The 16,562-nt window shown below is 38.3% G+C and overlaps 1 protein-coding gene across 1 annotated transcript in view; it reads left to right on the forward strand.

The window, feature by feature from the left end:
• Positions 1-16,562, forward strand: part of LOC143856895 (K(+) efflux antiporter 2, chloroplastic-like) — a 94,395-nt gene that overhangs the window by 66,139 nt on the left and 11,694 nt on the right. Inside the window, exons 13-15 of the mRNA XM_077367152.1 lie at positions 6,343-6,492; positions 8,155-8,208; positions 8,324-8,382. Of these exons, the coding sequence (XP_077223267.1) occupies positions 6,343-6,492; positions 8,155-8,208; positions 8,324-8,382 (263 nt within the window). The remainder of the gene's footprint in view (positions 1-6,342; positions 6,493-8,154; positions 8,209-8,323; positions 8,383-16,562) is intronic.

Raw genomic sequence — 16,562 nt, forward strand, 5'->3', positions numbered from 1 at the left:
TATGAGCTCTCCACGTACTTCTCACTGGGCTGCGGTGATACAGCTTCTCAAGTATTTGAAAGGGGCTCCAGGGAAGGGATTGATGTTCAAAAGACATGGCCATATGAAAGTTGAAGGCTTCTCTAATGCAGATTGGGCTGGATCCCCAGCAGATAGACGGTCCACCACTGGGTATTGTACATTTGTAGGTGTCAATCTTCTTTCATGGAAGGGTAAGAAGCAGGATGTTATAGCTAAGTCCAGTGCAGAGGCTGAATACAGGACAATGGCACAGACAAGCACGGAACTTATTTGACTACGTTCACTTCTCTCTGAAATTGGCTTCATTTCATCTTCTCCTTCGCAGCTTTATTGTGACAACAAAGCTGCAATATACATTGCCAACAATCCAGTCTTCCATGAGCGCACCAAACATATTGAAGTGGATTGTCATTTTATCCGTCAAAGAATCCAGAAAAGAGAGATTTGTACTGTGTTTACTCGGTCAGGGGACTAATTAGCTGATATGTTTACAAAGTCTTTAAATAAGTCAAAATTGAGTGATATATGTAACAAGCTAGGAATGTATGATATCTACATTCCAGCTTGAGGGGGAGTGTTGGAATATGTAACTTTCCTAAGGACATTTAGGACTTTGTACATTCCCTTATGTTTTAGTATAAAGATCATGTCAGGGGGAGATTACCCTAACTCATTCAATTCTCTTTCTAAACTCTCGGTTAATAATGAGGACAATTGAGACATTAAAAGGAAACCCACTAGGCTGACACCGAATAAGATGCATGCAGAAGAAAGATCTCGTGATAATTGAAATTTGATCCTTATTGATCTAATTGTTGATTAAATTCTTGATTATGATGAAATGGTCATGGCACAAACTTAGATTGATTATCCATCAACGATTTGTTATCTAGTATTTGATCGGAAGATTTACAAACCGTTTTCTACATGTATTTAAATAGTTAATATACTTCATAAAAGAGATTGGAATATCTGTACTCTACAAGTTGATAAGTCATAAGTGTGTTAGAATGAAAAAAGCTCTGACCTATAAGTTTGCCTCGGATTTGAGCTAATTCACTTTAACGCATGTCATTTGGGTCTAGGGCACGCTAGACGGAGTTAAGTTGTTGACGTGGATGGAGATTTGGTACAATGCTGTTGAAAAGGTGATTCAATATCGAAGTTCTGACCTATTAGTATTAGTATTAGAGATCATAATTAGACACTTTATTGGAAAAAATTCAACATTAGTTCAGTGTTGTTTGATTAACCACTATTCTTATAAATACATGGAATATTATATCCATTAATAACATAAATGTAACTATGTGAATAAGATGAATTCTTCAATAATTTTCCTGCTGTATATAATTTAGGGGTAGATTTGGGATTATCCCCAATTATAATTAAGTTAGATTGGATAGAGCTTACGCTATCAAATCTCATTCTTACTAGAATTTGGAAACGTAGATGGAATATATGAAAACTCATCCAGGTTTTACTTATTGTTAGGAACCAAAAACCATAATTCTCTTTTTCATCTCCTCTTTCCATGAAATCACTTGTATCTCTCTCTCTCTCTCTCTCTCTCTCTCTGATCTCGGCCATTCATTTTCATTTGGCCTATGATTTAACTATTGTAAAGCTACAAACCAAGGAAGCAGGATTCTTCCCTGGGAGCGGGGAACCTCGATTCCCGGGTTCTCGAATTCAAAACGAGAATCTTCTCGAATCCCAAAAAACTGGGAATCCCGGTTCGGATTCGCCGGAAACCCGATTCCCACTTTTGGGAATCGCGGTTTATGATTCCTCGGAAACCTGATTCCTACTTTTGGGAACTGCGGTTTAATGTTATGTGAAACGTGATTTCCTGGCGATTCCCTAGCGACGCCCAACTCCCCAGTGATTCCCCGACAATTCTCCGGCGACTCTCGCTTCCGACCATCCCGGGAGCCATCGATTCCCGCCCTAGCAACCTTGCTACAAACACTATAGAGGTGGCTTCCTCAAATTCAATTTTAATGGTTACTCCTGGGCAAATGGTCCGACGATAATTGTAGGTTGTAACACATCATAATGGAAAAATTAGGTTGGTTTTATTAGGCTACATTGTTGTTAAGGATTAGAATGAGGTCAATGCCCTTCCCCTTCTTCAGGGTGTGGAAGCGCTCTCCAAATTTTATGGACCTATGGAGATTGTAGATGTTCTCTTAATGGCTTTACGTAGGTGAGCAAATGTGGGGAAGTAAATATGGAGATTAGTGGACCCATTTTACAAATGTACATAATAATATATCGATATATGCATGGTCTGCTTGTGCTTGTTGCTGACATTAGATTATACTTAGCTAAGCGCTGTGGAACCATTTGCTTAGTCAACAACATTATTTTTAGAAATGATTGGGGGTTTGGAAACGCGTTTCGGAAATGGAAACGAAATGTGAAAAAAATTGGGAAAACATTTCGAAAACGCATGAAAACATGTGAAACGTGTGTGAAATGTGTGCGAAATATATTGGAGGCACATGGAAATGTATGTGGAACACAGGAATGTATACGAAACATGTGGGAAACGTTTTGCAGAAATCACAACAAAAAAGTTGTGGAATATTAACAGAGGCCAATTCACGTACATCGCGACGCGGCGCAAAATGCTTTGTCGCCAGGGTTCAGCCGTCGGATCAAGTGAACGGTCCAGATTAAAAATTCTACCATCCAGATTAAAAATTCTACCAAACTCATACAAAAGGTAGCCGGTAACCCTCCTCTTCCTCTTTTTCCTATTTTTCACGCCGAAAAACCTGTCAATTCCTCATCCTTGTTTCAACAAAAAAAGAGGCTAAAAAACAAGTAAAATCGACCATATTTCGGGCTGAGTTTTTTGTTTCTTCAATCGTTTTTTTATCATCTCCTCACTCAGTCTCTCTTGTGTCTAACCCTCTCCCACCCTCATAAGCTAATATTCCAGAAAAAAACCAAGGCCGCCAAGTATGCCCTAAATGTAATTTTGAGTGCAAAAATCAGTTTTGACTTGCAATTAGTTCTCATGATTTGAAACAAATAGTGCCTAATTCTTTGGAGAAGAAAATGATAGAAACCGTTGTATTTGATGGTTTTTGGGGAAGAAAACGGTGGAAGATTAATCTCAACCTCTTTTATTCTCTGAGAAAATTGTTGGTCTAATTGCGGGCTATCATGAGTTGAGCAGAAAATCAACACAGGAAAATTTCTTGTGAAGTGGACTAAGAGGAATGAGAAACCGGTGGCTTCTTTTCATTGGATTTTCGTCCCCCCCCCCCCCCCCCAAAAAAAAAAAAGAGGGATGGTAGATGGACCTGGTTTTTTGTTGAAACGAGGAAGAATCAGGAAATGATGGGATTTTCGGCGTGAAAAATCGGAAAAAAGGAAGAAGAGATGGACCTGGTTTTTTGTTGAAACGAGGAAGAATCAGGAAATGATGGGATTTTCGGCGTGAAAAATCGGAAAAAAGGAGGAAGAGAGTTACTGGCTACCTTTTTTGAGAGTTTTTTGAAAATTTTAATCTGAAACGTTCCTTGATTTGATGACTGAAACCCTGGCGATGAAGCTTTTTGTGCTGCGCCTCGATGTAAGTGAATCGGCCTCATACTAACAAGGAAACAAGATTATATATAGCAATGAAAACTAAACATAAGGAAAAACTTCTAGAAAAAAATATGTAAAGAACATACATAAATCTTCTATGCATGCCTCTAATTTAAATAGAAATTATGAAAAATATAAATACATGTATTTATGAGTAAAAACATGTAGAAATTTGAATCAAACAAATTTCAAATCTACAAACATACAAAAATACTCAAAAACTTGTAGAAATACAAATTAAGAGAAAAAGGTTGGATAATAAGTTAAAACAACTAAAATAAAAATAAAAATATATAAGGTGTGTTTCTCGTGTTTTGGAGGCACATTTTATACCCATTATAAGCCTTTCCCATATGTTTCAAATTCAGTTCTTGTTTTTCCCTTGCATTTGATGTGTTGTCCTTGACATTTCTAGCGTGTCTTCTGCTTTTCTCATACATTGTTTTATCTTGTCCACGTTACTTGTTTCAAGTCTTTTTTTCCCTTGTTTTCCATTTCCGTTTCACATTTTACTTCCCCAATTCGTTTACCAACCTCGTAACTATGGTCAACAAGGTAAAAGTGTACGGGTTATGTTTCTCAGTTGCAGACGTTAATGTGTATCTTCCTATTCTGCCAAGCACTTTTATTTGCTTATTAAGATGATGCTCACAACTTCAATACTTCACGAGTTTTATTAACTTCCCATGCAACAGCTTTGTGATGCTTTGCCCTTAGGTGGAAATAAGTTTTTAAATGGGGCTGTGAACATGGTTTAAAATTTCATCCGAAATCCGAAATTTCGGATACCGGTGGGAACCGAAACCGGAATTTTCCGAAATTCCATTTTTCGCCCTTTACCAAATTTAGGACCAAAATTTCGGTTTAATGACATTATTTATTAAAAAAAAAAGTGATACAAATTTGGGTCCGGAATTTGGAACCAAATTACCAAATTTCGAACCGAAATTTCGGCGAAATCCGAAATTTTGGTTTTTGGTGGGGTCCGAAACGGTTACCGAAACCGAAATTTTAAACCTTGGCTGTGAAAGCTGTTTCCATCCTAAATTGGATCGCGGCAGTTTGAATCTATCTTTCAATAATTTGAGGACAGAGAAAACTATTATGTTATTTTATCTTTCAAAAAAAAAATTATCATGTTATTTTAGATATTCAATCTAATTGAAATAGGGTTCATGAGATTCTAGAATAAGTTTATGTTGTATGTCTTCTTTTGCTTTCCTTAGCACGATTGTTAAAGGGAAAAATCAGCTTTCTTATTTTCTTTGCTTCAGTTCCTTGTCAGTTTGGGATCTTTTGTGAGCTGTAGCTGTTATTCTCTCTACAATTTTAGAAACCGACATGAGAAGACCAAAATGCTTATGTTTTCTCCCCCACCGGAATGATACTGGAATTGAAACGTATATTGAATTGCATATTTCTATTAGTATATGTTACATATGAAATGTAGTGTATGTATTATGTATAAATATTTATACGAATTAAATGTGAAACGTAGTATGTACTGAATTATCCGACGTACAAAAACGTATGTCACTAGGTGCTCGATCTTATTAAACCACTATGGATGACTCTCTTACTTATGTGATGGTTTCTATGTGTGTATTTGTGCTTATTCTACCATTTCCTGAAGTTTCACCTTAAAATTCTATCATTTACATATATTTCTATCCACTTCCTTAATTTTACCTGATTTTTATCAAAATTTGCAACCAAAACCGAAAGGTTTTTGTTTTCGTGACGACCAGTACCGAAATTTAAAACCTTGTTTATATGCTTAGGAAAATGGTTTTACTGCACAACCTTTGAAACTGCCATGAACAACATGCGTTAACAGCAGGAAGGTTGATTTCTAGCCTGTAACATGAAGACTCGTCACTTCATGAAGTCTTTTTACATTGCTAAAAAGATAATAACATGACTACCTTCAACCTGTTTTGCATCTTGAAAATTCTGTCTACAAATTGCTCAATAAAAATCTAGTAGTCCGCATCACAACTCTTTTACTGTCATAGGAAACTCCTTGCATAAGGAGTTTTATGCATCCAAGGTACTTGTATAAAGTCGCTTGGGAGCATGGTTTAGGTTGATGAAGATTGAAGATGGGGTTCAACATTCAGTGTGCTTTGAGAATCTCTTGTTCAAGACCCATCCTTCTGTTGGGTCAGGTAAACATATTTAGTTTGGTTGATGCTCCGTTATCTATTTCAAAGCAAGTTTTCAGGAAACAATTAGTTGTCCTGTTGTAGAGTTCTGCAGGTTGGTATAGAAAAATAATGCCATAATTAATGTTAATGCACTATTTGACCTTGTAAACTAAAACACATGCCGTTGGTTCTATATACTAACCTTTATATTTAAGGATGATCATTAATGATGCCTTAATGTCTGAAATTTGCTTTGATTCTGAGGTCAAGCCCCATAAATCATTTGGAAGGTGCTGTTTATGCCAATGTTGGGTTTGTAGGTTTAATCCCATCTCACCTATCGGGGCAAGAGGACTTTTTTTTTTTTTTTGCAATAATCATCACATGCCATCAGGGGAAAAGGACTTCATCGCTCCTTGATGCCAATATTAGCTAAATAAGAATTAATACTTATTATCTAAATAAGAATTTGATACCTTGCATCTAGAGAATTCTGTGTATTTCCAAGAAATTTGGCAAGTTACTTATCTTGATGTGATTTAAGCTGATTACTTTTGATGTATGGCAGGGTATATTGTCTCCTCAACTTTCATCTTTACTTTTTTTGGTGGTCGGGATTTCAATGGCACTCACGCCCTGGCTAGCAGCTGGAGGCCAGTTACTTGCATCTCGGTTTGAGCAGCATGATGTTCGAAGTTTGTTACCGGTGGAGAGTGAGGTAAATCAGCTTACTCTAGAGGTTTAGTTCTCTCCTGGATTTAATTTTTAATTTTGAGCAGGTAAATAAAACTACACCCCCATTGGCCATTTCACTTCTATTGTTTGATGGCATATTCCTGTTTGACCAAACTTCAGTTTCTGTTGTGATATTACTATAGTTTACAATCATACAGTATATTTGTTGAGTTGTAAATTAGGACTTCGTTATGATGTGAACTGAATGATTATCTTTTTTATTAGACAGTGATATTTTTGGAAATGATGCCATTAGACGAGATGTTGCAGTGCCTTGTTAAGATGGGAAATTATTACGGCATGTAGTTATGTCAACTATATTATTAGGGAAATCAACAGTATGGAGGATAAGCTTACTAACCTAATGTTGCATGATGTGAATCTGAATAATTTCCATGTAGTGTTGGTGCATATCCCAGTTTCCTTTTTTGGAGTTCTATTTTATTTCTTTGCTATTCATTCTATATTTTTAGGATAGTAGTTTTGGTATCTGTGTGTATTCCTCCAAAGGAAAATATTGAAAACTAAAAAGTAAAATGTACACCTTATTTAATGATCCAAACCGTCAATTCATCACCCCATCACGGATGGGTGATACCCCACACGATCCTACGCCTCTGATTAGTGGCCGCAAATGGATAGTTCAAAATAAAAGCAAACAGGACTATCACTGAAGAGGTATCTCTCTACATATGGGGGGTTAAGAATTTTGAAATATTTAATGTCGGCTAAAATATTTTTTTTTGAATCTTATGTGGTTCACCTAATAACATATTATATTATTAATTATCGCAGGCTTAGATTCTCTTTGCTTGTTCCTAATGCTTGGCCTACAATTTGGGAACACTCTTTAGAGATTATGTGCCATATATAATCATATCTTTCTGCTATTCTACAAAGAATGAAGGGTGGATTTAACTGCTTCCTGTCTTCTTCATCTGAAATATTGGCAAGTTGTGTTATGATGCATTTACCGTTCATCATGATGCATTTACTTGGAGTATACCTTGTTTCTTGATATTTCACTTGAATTTCCAGTACCTTCTCTGTGCATATTTCTTATTATGAAATGGTACCTATCAGAAATCCATACTTTTTTTTCTCTTGAATGAGTAATTAAATTAAATGAGGGAAGAAAGATGCAACTCAGCTAGAAGGCTATCCAAAAAGAAAAAGAAAGAATTAGAATTCAGGCATCTCGCCGCAGACCCTTAATACATCTGGGAAGAGCAGACCCTTGATATTCTCACGGTCCTGAAATAGAGCTGCTCTTGCAAACCTATTTGTTCTTGCACCTAGTAACAGTATGTAATGGGGAACATGGAATTTGCTTTTGCTTTGCTCAATTGTCGTACTTAAAAATATTTTCATAATTTTTTGCTCAATGATTTTATTGCGGCTTTATTTACCATGTAATGTTTGGCATATTGCATGAAGACGGTAACTTTACTAATTGACAATTAATTTTCTGCCCTTGGATTGGTGATATTTTTATTGCTATTGTCTCTCCAATATTTCGAATAGATATTTCTACTGATTGGAAGATTGTTTTTCCCATGGTAAATTACATGTTCTCAAGAGAATTTTAAGATAAATTTTACTGATTATCATTTTTTGATTTCCTTGAATGTGATTGTATCTTCAGACGGATGATTTGCAAGATCACATAATTATCTGTGGATTTGGGCGTGTTGGCCAGGTCTTCTCTTGGTTTTTACTAACTTGAAACAATTTCTAAACCAAATATGTTCTTAATGTTGTTTGAAGATAGTTGCTTACATTAAAACATAACAACCACCTTTTGTTTTACTCAGATCATTGCGCAGCTTCTTTCTGAGCGGTTAATTCCATTTGTTGCTCTTGATGTGAGAAGGTAAAGTTTTCTTCTATAGTTAAATAATGTTATTGAATCAATTTGGATATTCTTAACCTGCCTCCATTGCATTTGGAAGAGAGCTGTCCTCTACTCTTCTTGTCTTTCCAAGTGCCCTCTCTCTCTCTCTGTCTCTCTCTCTCTCTCTCTCTCTCTCTCTCACACACACACACACACACACAGCGAACACACACACACACACACAAGGATAACCTTTTCAATTTTGCTCTTATTGGCTTCCAAATAGGATAAAACTATGATGTGAAAAATTTCAAGTCCCATTTACCTGAGTTGTCTTTAGAATCTACTACATTTATGCTCTCTGTTCATTATCACTGTTTCTAAACTCATATAGGACAAGAATTCGTTCAATGTAAGTCCGATTTGACTCGGGCCAGTCATGGTTCAGAAAAATCAAGAGTTTTGTCTATTGACTCGGTGGGGCCAAAATAAATTCGAAATTGGATGAGTCAATTGATTTACTCAACGACTTATGAGTCAATTTGATTTGTCCATGTTTGAGCCAATACGGATATTTTGGGCATCACCTTTTTGTTTGCTAACAGAACTACATTACGCCAGTTTTATTATGTTTTTTTTTTTTTGGTGAATTTTACATTTTTCGTTGGTGTCCAAAACATAGCATATGGTTTTCCTACGGTTTTTTTGGTGGGTGTGTGTGTGTCCTAGTTTGAGAGTAAGTTGGTTTATGAATAGGGTTCAGAGAAAAGTGCGGGAATGACTGTATAAGTCATTGCAAAGCTTCTTTTCAGTTGTAATGAAGAATTTTACCACTGCTCTTGAGATCTCTCAAACCAATCGAAGGAATTAAGCTTCTCCTAGGCGTGAAGGTTAGAACCGTAGCATGAAACTAGTTTTCTCTCTTCTCTAATATTTTTTATTTCATCTTTTCATTATTTCTTGCTTTTTTGTATTAAATATATCTGCCATTTGATCAGAAAATACCTAAACTTGATTTCCTAAACCTTAAACCCCATTTTCCCACCAAACCTTAGCTATTTCCTATAATGTAACCCTCTTTTCTTCACCTCCTATGACTTGTTCATCATAGTTTAGAAAAATCTTTGCTAAAAAAAACCCAGCAAGCTCCACCTAAGCCTATCAACCCGTTCAACCCCCTTTCTCTGGTTTTATTCCTTAAAAGCTAACATCCCATCCTTTAATCCATTGAAACCCTAATTCCTTTTAGCCTGATTCTTCAAAACCCTAACTCTAACCCCCCCCCCCCCCCCCCCCCCCCCCCCACCCCTTTTTTAATACCCTTAAGGTCCTACATTAGATTGGTATCAAAGTTTAGGTTTGCCATTGCGTCTACTCGTAGTGGGGGGCAAGCCTTTAGAAGAAGGTTTCTAGACAATCAAAGAGATGAACTCTTTATAAAGATTATGGAGAAATTGGATGGCTTGGCAGCTCATATGGGTTTAATGGCAGGTCGTCTGCATCCACATACCGAAAATCCAACAGTGGAATTGAAACTCAAGAAGCCGTCACAAATGGCACTGATGTGGAAGAAATAGCTCATAATCATCATCCTTTGGGGAGTCAACTCCTTCACGTTTTAATTTTAAAAAAAAAAAAACGAAGAAAAAACCTCCTCCACGTTTTAGAGTTAATTCTAAGGGAGAAAATAGGGAGAAAATAGAGAGAAAGGGAAAACATGATTAATTGCTCTCACGTCCGTTATTTGACTTATTAGGGCAATACAATATTCATCTGTGTAAGAGAGAGAAAAATACAAGTACTTACAATTTGTGAAGGAACCATCCACATGTCATTGTCCTTTGTGGTTTACTTAGAAATGGAAGTAAACAACTTAAATTGCATTCCTCATTGCCTTAGTATTGTTTGTAGAATACTAATAATTTGCAATTGCCTTTTTTTTTTTAATGATAACAGATTCATTAATAAAAGAGAAAAACAATACAAAGAAAAGCCAACCGAGGAAGCCGACCGATAAAAAACAAACAGATACAATTCAACAACAGTTCTAACGCAATCCTTAAGGGGGCAAAAAGTCGAAGAGCTCTAGCTCTTGAAGCCCCACTCCAGCTCTAGCGAGTCTATCTACCTCAGAATTAGCGGATCTTTTGACATGCTGAAATAATACATATAATTCTACCAACCGATCCCTTAGCTCATCAATCCACCTAGCAAACCTCCAGGGGAGGGCTTATTTCCCTTCAGCCACCTAATAACATTTAGCGAATCACTCTCCATGATCACCTTCGCCAAATCAAGAGATTCAGCATATCTGATACCCTGTAAGGCCGCTTTGATCTCCACCTCATTAGAGTCCGCCACTCCTCTCAGACATGAAAAGGCCCAGATCGTGGTCCCCACCTCGTCTCTAAGGAGACCGCCAATCCCTGAAGGACTAGGGTTTCCCAAACTCGATCCATCAAAATTTATTTAAGGTACCCATGAGGCGGAGGACTCCATTGAGGACCACCTGATTCTTCTCTTTCACTGCTAGCACACACCACCCTCAAACCGTACCAAAGATCATAAGCCGAGATGAATCTAAATTCGGGGAGAGATCTGGCCCACGAAATGACTAAAGCGAAAACTGAGGTGGAATCGAACTGAGGACTCTTTTTCACACCTTTGAAAACTCTGGAGTTTCTTTCCTTCCGAAGCGACCAAATCACAGCTAGCAGAGAAGGTTTCCATAATAATATGCCTTTTTGATGTCACGGGGAGGCATCCCAACATTCGACCAATTCCACCAACTTAGAAGGAAAAACCCAATGCATACCAAACCTCTGAAGAACCTTGCTCCACACGAAACTAGCAAAACTGTAGTGCCAGAGAAGGTGGTCCACTGACTCCCCTACCTTTATACACAAAGAACAATGATCCACAATCAACATTTTCCGACATCTAAGATGGTCAATCGTCAGAATCTTATCAAGAATTGTCGTCCAACCAAACGCACAAACCCTGGGAGGAGCAGGGATGCTCCAAACTTTGGCCGCCTGCAAAGATCCCGTGCAAGGAGTGAGCTGAATATAGAAGGACTTGACGTTGAATTCCCTTGAAGTGCACCAAATCCAAACCCTCTTGTCCGCCCCTGAGCGACTAAAGTACTGCGATTCTAATATTTTTAGAAAACAAGCTACCCTCTTTAGCTCCCAATCAAAGAAGTTACTGCGAAAATTAAAATTCCAGGCAATACCATTCTCTCCCTGGAAGAAAAAATGATGACCCGAGGGGGAAAGCCTGGAAGCCAAACAGTTGACGGTAGCAGTCGGAACCAAAGGGGGAATTCTTGGAAGGATTGGAGTTGTTGCATTTGTGGATATTTAAACTTCAGTTGGAGGAGAAAATGTCGGTGGTGCTCATTCTCCCAACAGAAGCCCACCCCAGTGAAGTTTGTTAAAAAGGATGGGGGGGATCGTGAAGAAGGTGGATGGCCGGACTCGGTCACAATTTCTACTAGGATGGAAGACGGAACCCCTTTCCTATCAATTTCTGGAAAAGAGATTGAAGTCAGATGACAATTTCTAAAATCTTGTCTGATAGGTCGAGTGAGGGAGAAAGGAAAATGCATTGATGATCTCTGGTTCTGGGCCAGAAAGCTTTGGGGTATCCCGTCCCTTCCGAGACCTAGTATCCTGGATGGGAACGATGTCCTTTTCATGTTTGATTGTGAAGATCTAGCGTTAAAAGTCCTCAAAATGGAGGGAGAAGCATGTGCTGATCATCTTGTCTTCTTGCAAAAGTGGGACCCTAAGTATCACCAAGGTGCGGAAGAGTTTTGGGTCAATTTCTATGGTATCCCCCTCCATGGTTGGGCTACGTCCACGGTCGAAGCCCTAGGTAATTGCCTTGGTTCAATGCTAGAAGTAAGAATAGAACAAAATAGTGGTCAGTCTATGGGTTATGCATCGACAAGAATCCTCATCGCCAAATGGAGGCTAACATACCCGTTTTTACGTTTAGAAATTCAAAACTCAATTTTTATGGTTGGTGTGGAGGTTCAGGAACAAGCAACATGTCCCCAATCCAGGATAGAATCATTGGTAGGGCGAACATCATTCCCGTCGACGAACGGGAGGATCTCTAGGAATTTTCAAAAAAGGGACGAACAGTCACTTTTGCCCAAGAAGCTGTCAGAAAGGAACCCTGTGATGGGACGAGTGACAGTGTGAAGCCACACGATGTCAGGAGCATTGGGCCTTCAGTGGGTCATGCAGAGGAGCTGTCCAAATTCAGATTCAAAACTCAAAATGTCTTTCCAGTAAAAAAAGCAGAGAAAATGACTTTTGGTGAAAGAAAAAGGTGGTGTCAGGAAATGAGGATAAGATCAATCTAAATTCAGGGAGGTTAGAAGCCGAAGTCAAGCGAGCCTTGGGTATTCTTCGTAGGAGTGCGGGTGGGGCCAGTTTTAAAACAAGGGTATTGCAGAAAAGAAATAACTTCACACGCGAGTGGAGGAGAAAAGGTGAGGCCCCTACAGTTGGTTCACAAAAGGAAAAGCAAGAAAAATCGGGCATTAAAAACCAAAGATGTGGTAGCATTCAGTCTCTGTTTCCAATGGAAGATTTCCCGGTTACGCCCTTGGGAAGGGTTCTTCCGAACCTTCTATCATGGGTGGTGGTTCCTATAAAAATATAAGTCTCTCTTATTGGGGGTTCAATCCTCGCTCCCAATGAAGATGGGATTTTGGAACATAGGAGGATTGGGAGCAGATTAAAGAGTTCGTTTTTAGTATCAATTAGACCTGGTGGTGATCTGGGAATTAAAAATAATGGGGGTGAACAATCAAATCATTAAAAGACTATGGGGAAGGAGCCCGTGGGAATGGATTGCCGAGGCGGTTGAACCACGTCTCATATATGGATATATTTTAGATCCAAAAAGATCTAAAGGAATGGAAGGCTTTATTTGTTTCCTTGGATTCTATGCTTAGGATGACATGTGTTTTTAATGCAAGCATAGGGCGGTGATAGCACCTGTATCTATGATGTTACCATGATTAGCTTTATGGGAAAAGAAGTTTTAGCTATCTATATCTGCTTCATTCGAGGTATACAGGTTGTGGGGCCCAAGTATAAGTTTTGGGCGGTTAAACCACTACATACAAAATAGGGAGTAGCAAGACTTCGAATTTTAGAATCCGGGAGTGTCAGCTTAACACCTTTTTGTGAAGTTTTTAGAAGGATACAAAATTCTTTGTGCGCAGCTCAAGAATGCAATGGATAATGTTATGGCATTTAAAGAGAAAAGGAGCAGTTTAGGTTTTATGTCATTTTTGTATGGTTTATTTTGAATTGGTTTTGGGTATGCCCGTGCCAATATATTCTATGCTCTTGTATAGCAGGCTGGGACTTCTGGTCCTGAATGCTTTTTGAGTAATTAATCAAATATGTCTACTTTCAAAAAAAAAAAATACCATTCTCTCCCTTCGCCTTATAATCTGAAACCCAAGCCTCCCTATCAACTGCAATTAAGAAAAGATCATGAGACAACTCTTTAAAAGTGACCTCACCAAACCAGTACTGCTTTAAAAGAGACAGCTGATAAATCAGAATATTTGCCAGTACTGCTTTATTGAGAGTAATTCTCCCTCCCAAAGATACCAAGTTTCGCTTCCAAGTATCTAACCTTATTTCTACTCTGTCAACAATTGGGTCCCATTGGTTCTTTTTAGAGCGCACCCCCCCACCCCCCCCCACGCCACCACCACCACCACACACACACACACACCAACCAAGAGGCCCAAATAAGTTGAAGGAAAGACGTCAACACTACAATTCAAAAGTCTAGCCAGCTCTTCCAATTCTGATTGAGCCACATGGATCCCATGAATCTTGGATTTGGAGAAGTTAGATCTCTGACTTGAGGAAATCTCATTGCACCTTAGTATTGCTTTCAGCTTCATAACCTTTTCTACAGAAGGAACACTTAACACATAGCTAATTTGCAATTACCTATGTTCCTTAAATCATATACGTGTTACATGTCCCCCGCACCACACACGCACACACACCACAATTCTTCACTTTTCACACTATATTGGATAGTTGATGGAAATTTATCAAGGACTTCCTTATTACAACAAAATATTCTTTCAAACATTTAGATTGATATTTTTGCTATATATATTTTTTCAATGGTAAAAAGGTTTAATAAAAATGAAAGAAAGGAGAAACCCTGCAACTGAGATGGTCAGAACAATAAGAAGGAAAAAACTAAAAATGAACAAGAAGAAAAGAAGTAACAGGTACCCTCAAGGGGTAAGGAAATAAGAAATCTCCAGAGCCACGATACTAACACCCGTCCATGTTAGTCTATCCACATCACTATTTGTCGATCTCCTATGGTTTAGCCGACGCTTTGAATTTTTTGGTGACAAACGTGTCGTGCCGTGTCTGACACGACAGTCGACACGCTTGCCCACACTCCTTTGGACACTTTTAAATGTACTGTTAGAAGTGTTAGAATTAACGTGGGTGTGTGGCCACGTTTTTATACCGTGTCAAGTGTGACATTCTATTTTATTATATAATATTGTGTTTACCTCTTTTATTATTAACTCTTCTTTTATTATAAACTCTTGTTTTAGCTCTTCTTTAACTAATATTTGTTTTTATATCCCCTAAACCTAAACCCTAAACAAACTCTTATTCTAATACCTAAATTGTAAAATCCGTTTCGTTCGCCGTTTCGTTTTGGCGACTGAAACAGTACGCTTTGGTATTTCAGCCGTTTCGTTCCGTGTTTCTGTCGAAACTTTTGAGTCCTCTTTGCGGAGGGAATTTTTTTTCTAAATAGTTAAAAATATGGAATAGATCAAAAAAAAAAAATAGAAATTGTCAGCAAATTATAAGAAACAATTAAGTGAACCAAATATGTAAAAAGACATCAATTTTACTCCTTAAAAAAGTTCAAGCACACTAAGACAAGTTCAATACATAAAAAACAAGAAAATACAACACAAAAAAAAGAAAATACATCTCTAAATCACATCTCACATCATGTCTCTAATACATAGCTCACTACATCATGGTGAATAGGGTGGTTGAGGATCATCATACTTATTAACTTACCAACTTCTCCAATAGCTTAAGCTGTCAGAGAAAGGCATTATTTATCTTTTATACTTTAACGCTCCCCCACACGTGTGGCCCACTTGGCAAACACGTGGCACATGTGGTCCCACTTTGGGCCGACCATCGCATGTGAATTTTTGCTATTCCGGAGGTTTGAACTCGAGACCTTTGGCTATGATACCATGTTAACTAACCAACTTCTCCAATAGCTTAAGCTGTTGGAGAAAGGCAGTATTTATCTTTTATACTTTAACACTCCCCCGCACGTGTGGCCCACTTGGCAAACACGTGGCACATGTGGTCCCACTTTGGGCCTAGATGGCATGTGGATTTTTGCTATCCGGGAGGTTTGAACTCGAGACCTTTGGCTTTGATACCATGTTAACTTACCAACTTCTCCAGAAGCTTAAGCTGTTGGAGAAAGGCGTTATTTATCTTTTATACTTTAACACTCCCCCGCACGTGTGGCCCACTTGACAAACACGTGGCACATGTGGTCCCACTTTGGGCCGACCATCGCATGTGGATTTTTGCTTTTTGCTATCCGGGAGGTTTGAACTCAAGACCTTTGGCTTTGATACCATGTTAACTTACCAACTTTTCCAGAAGCTTAAGCTATTGGAAAAGTTGGTAAGTTAACAATACTCAACCGACTGGTAGCTCTCATCATCATCACCACAAACTCCAGAAGGAGGATCTTCAAGGATTGTGTTGTCGTCGGCCCGAGCAGTTGGCGCTTCAATGTTTTCCTAACCAATATCTCCTGGGGTAAAAATAACATCTTCATCTTCTACAACCCAATCCATCATAACATCTAGGTGATCTATACACAGTGGGTCGCTAGTGATAGAAGATTCTCTTTTAAGTCCCTGAAAATAATGTCCAACACAAATGACTTTAAAACTTAAAGCTTCAAGACAAGTGATGAGATCTGAGAACATTAACTTCAATTAAGTACCATACCTTTCTCGAAACTTAAGGTTGTAATGCACAAACACTAGGTCATTCAATCGGCCATGCTCCAACCTGTTTCTCTTTGCCGAGTGTATGTGTTCAAAGGTGCTCCAGTTACTTTCACATCCAGTTGCACTACAGGTTTGGCTA

Source organism: Tasmannia lanceolata, unplaced genomic scaffold (genome assembly GCF_043159265.1).
Source record: "Tasmannia lanceolata isolate RefF3 unplaced genomic scaffold, GAP_Taslan_0.1 ptg000024l, whole genome shotgun sequence".
Taxonomy (NCBI): Eukaryota; Viridiplantae; Streptophyta; class Magnoliopsida; order Canellales; family Winteraceae; genus Tasmannia; species Tasmannia lanceolata.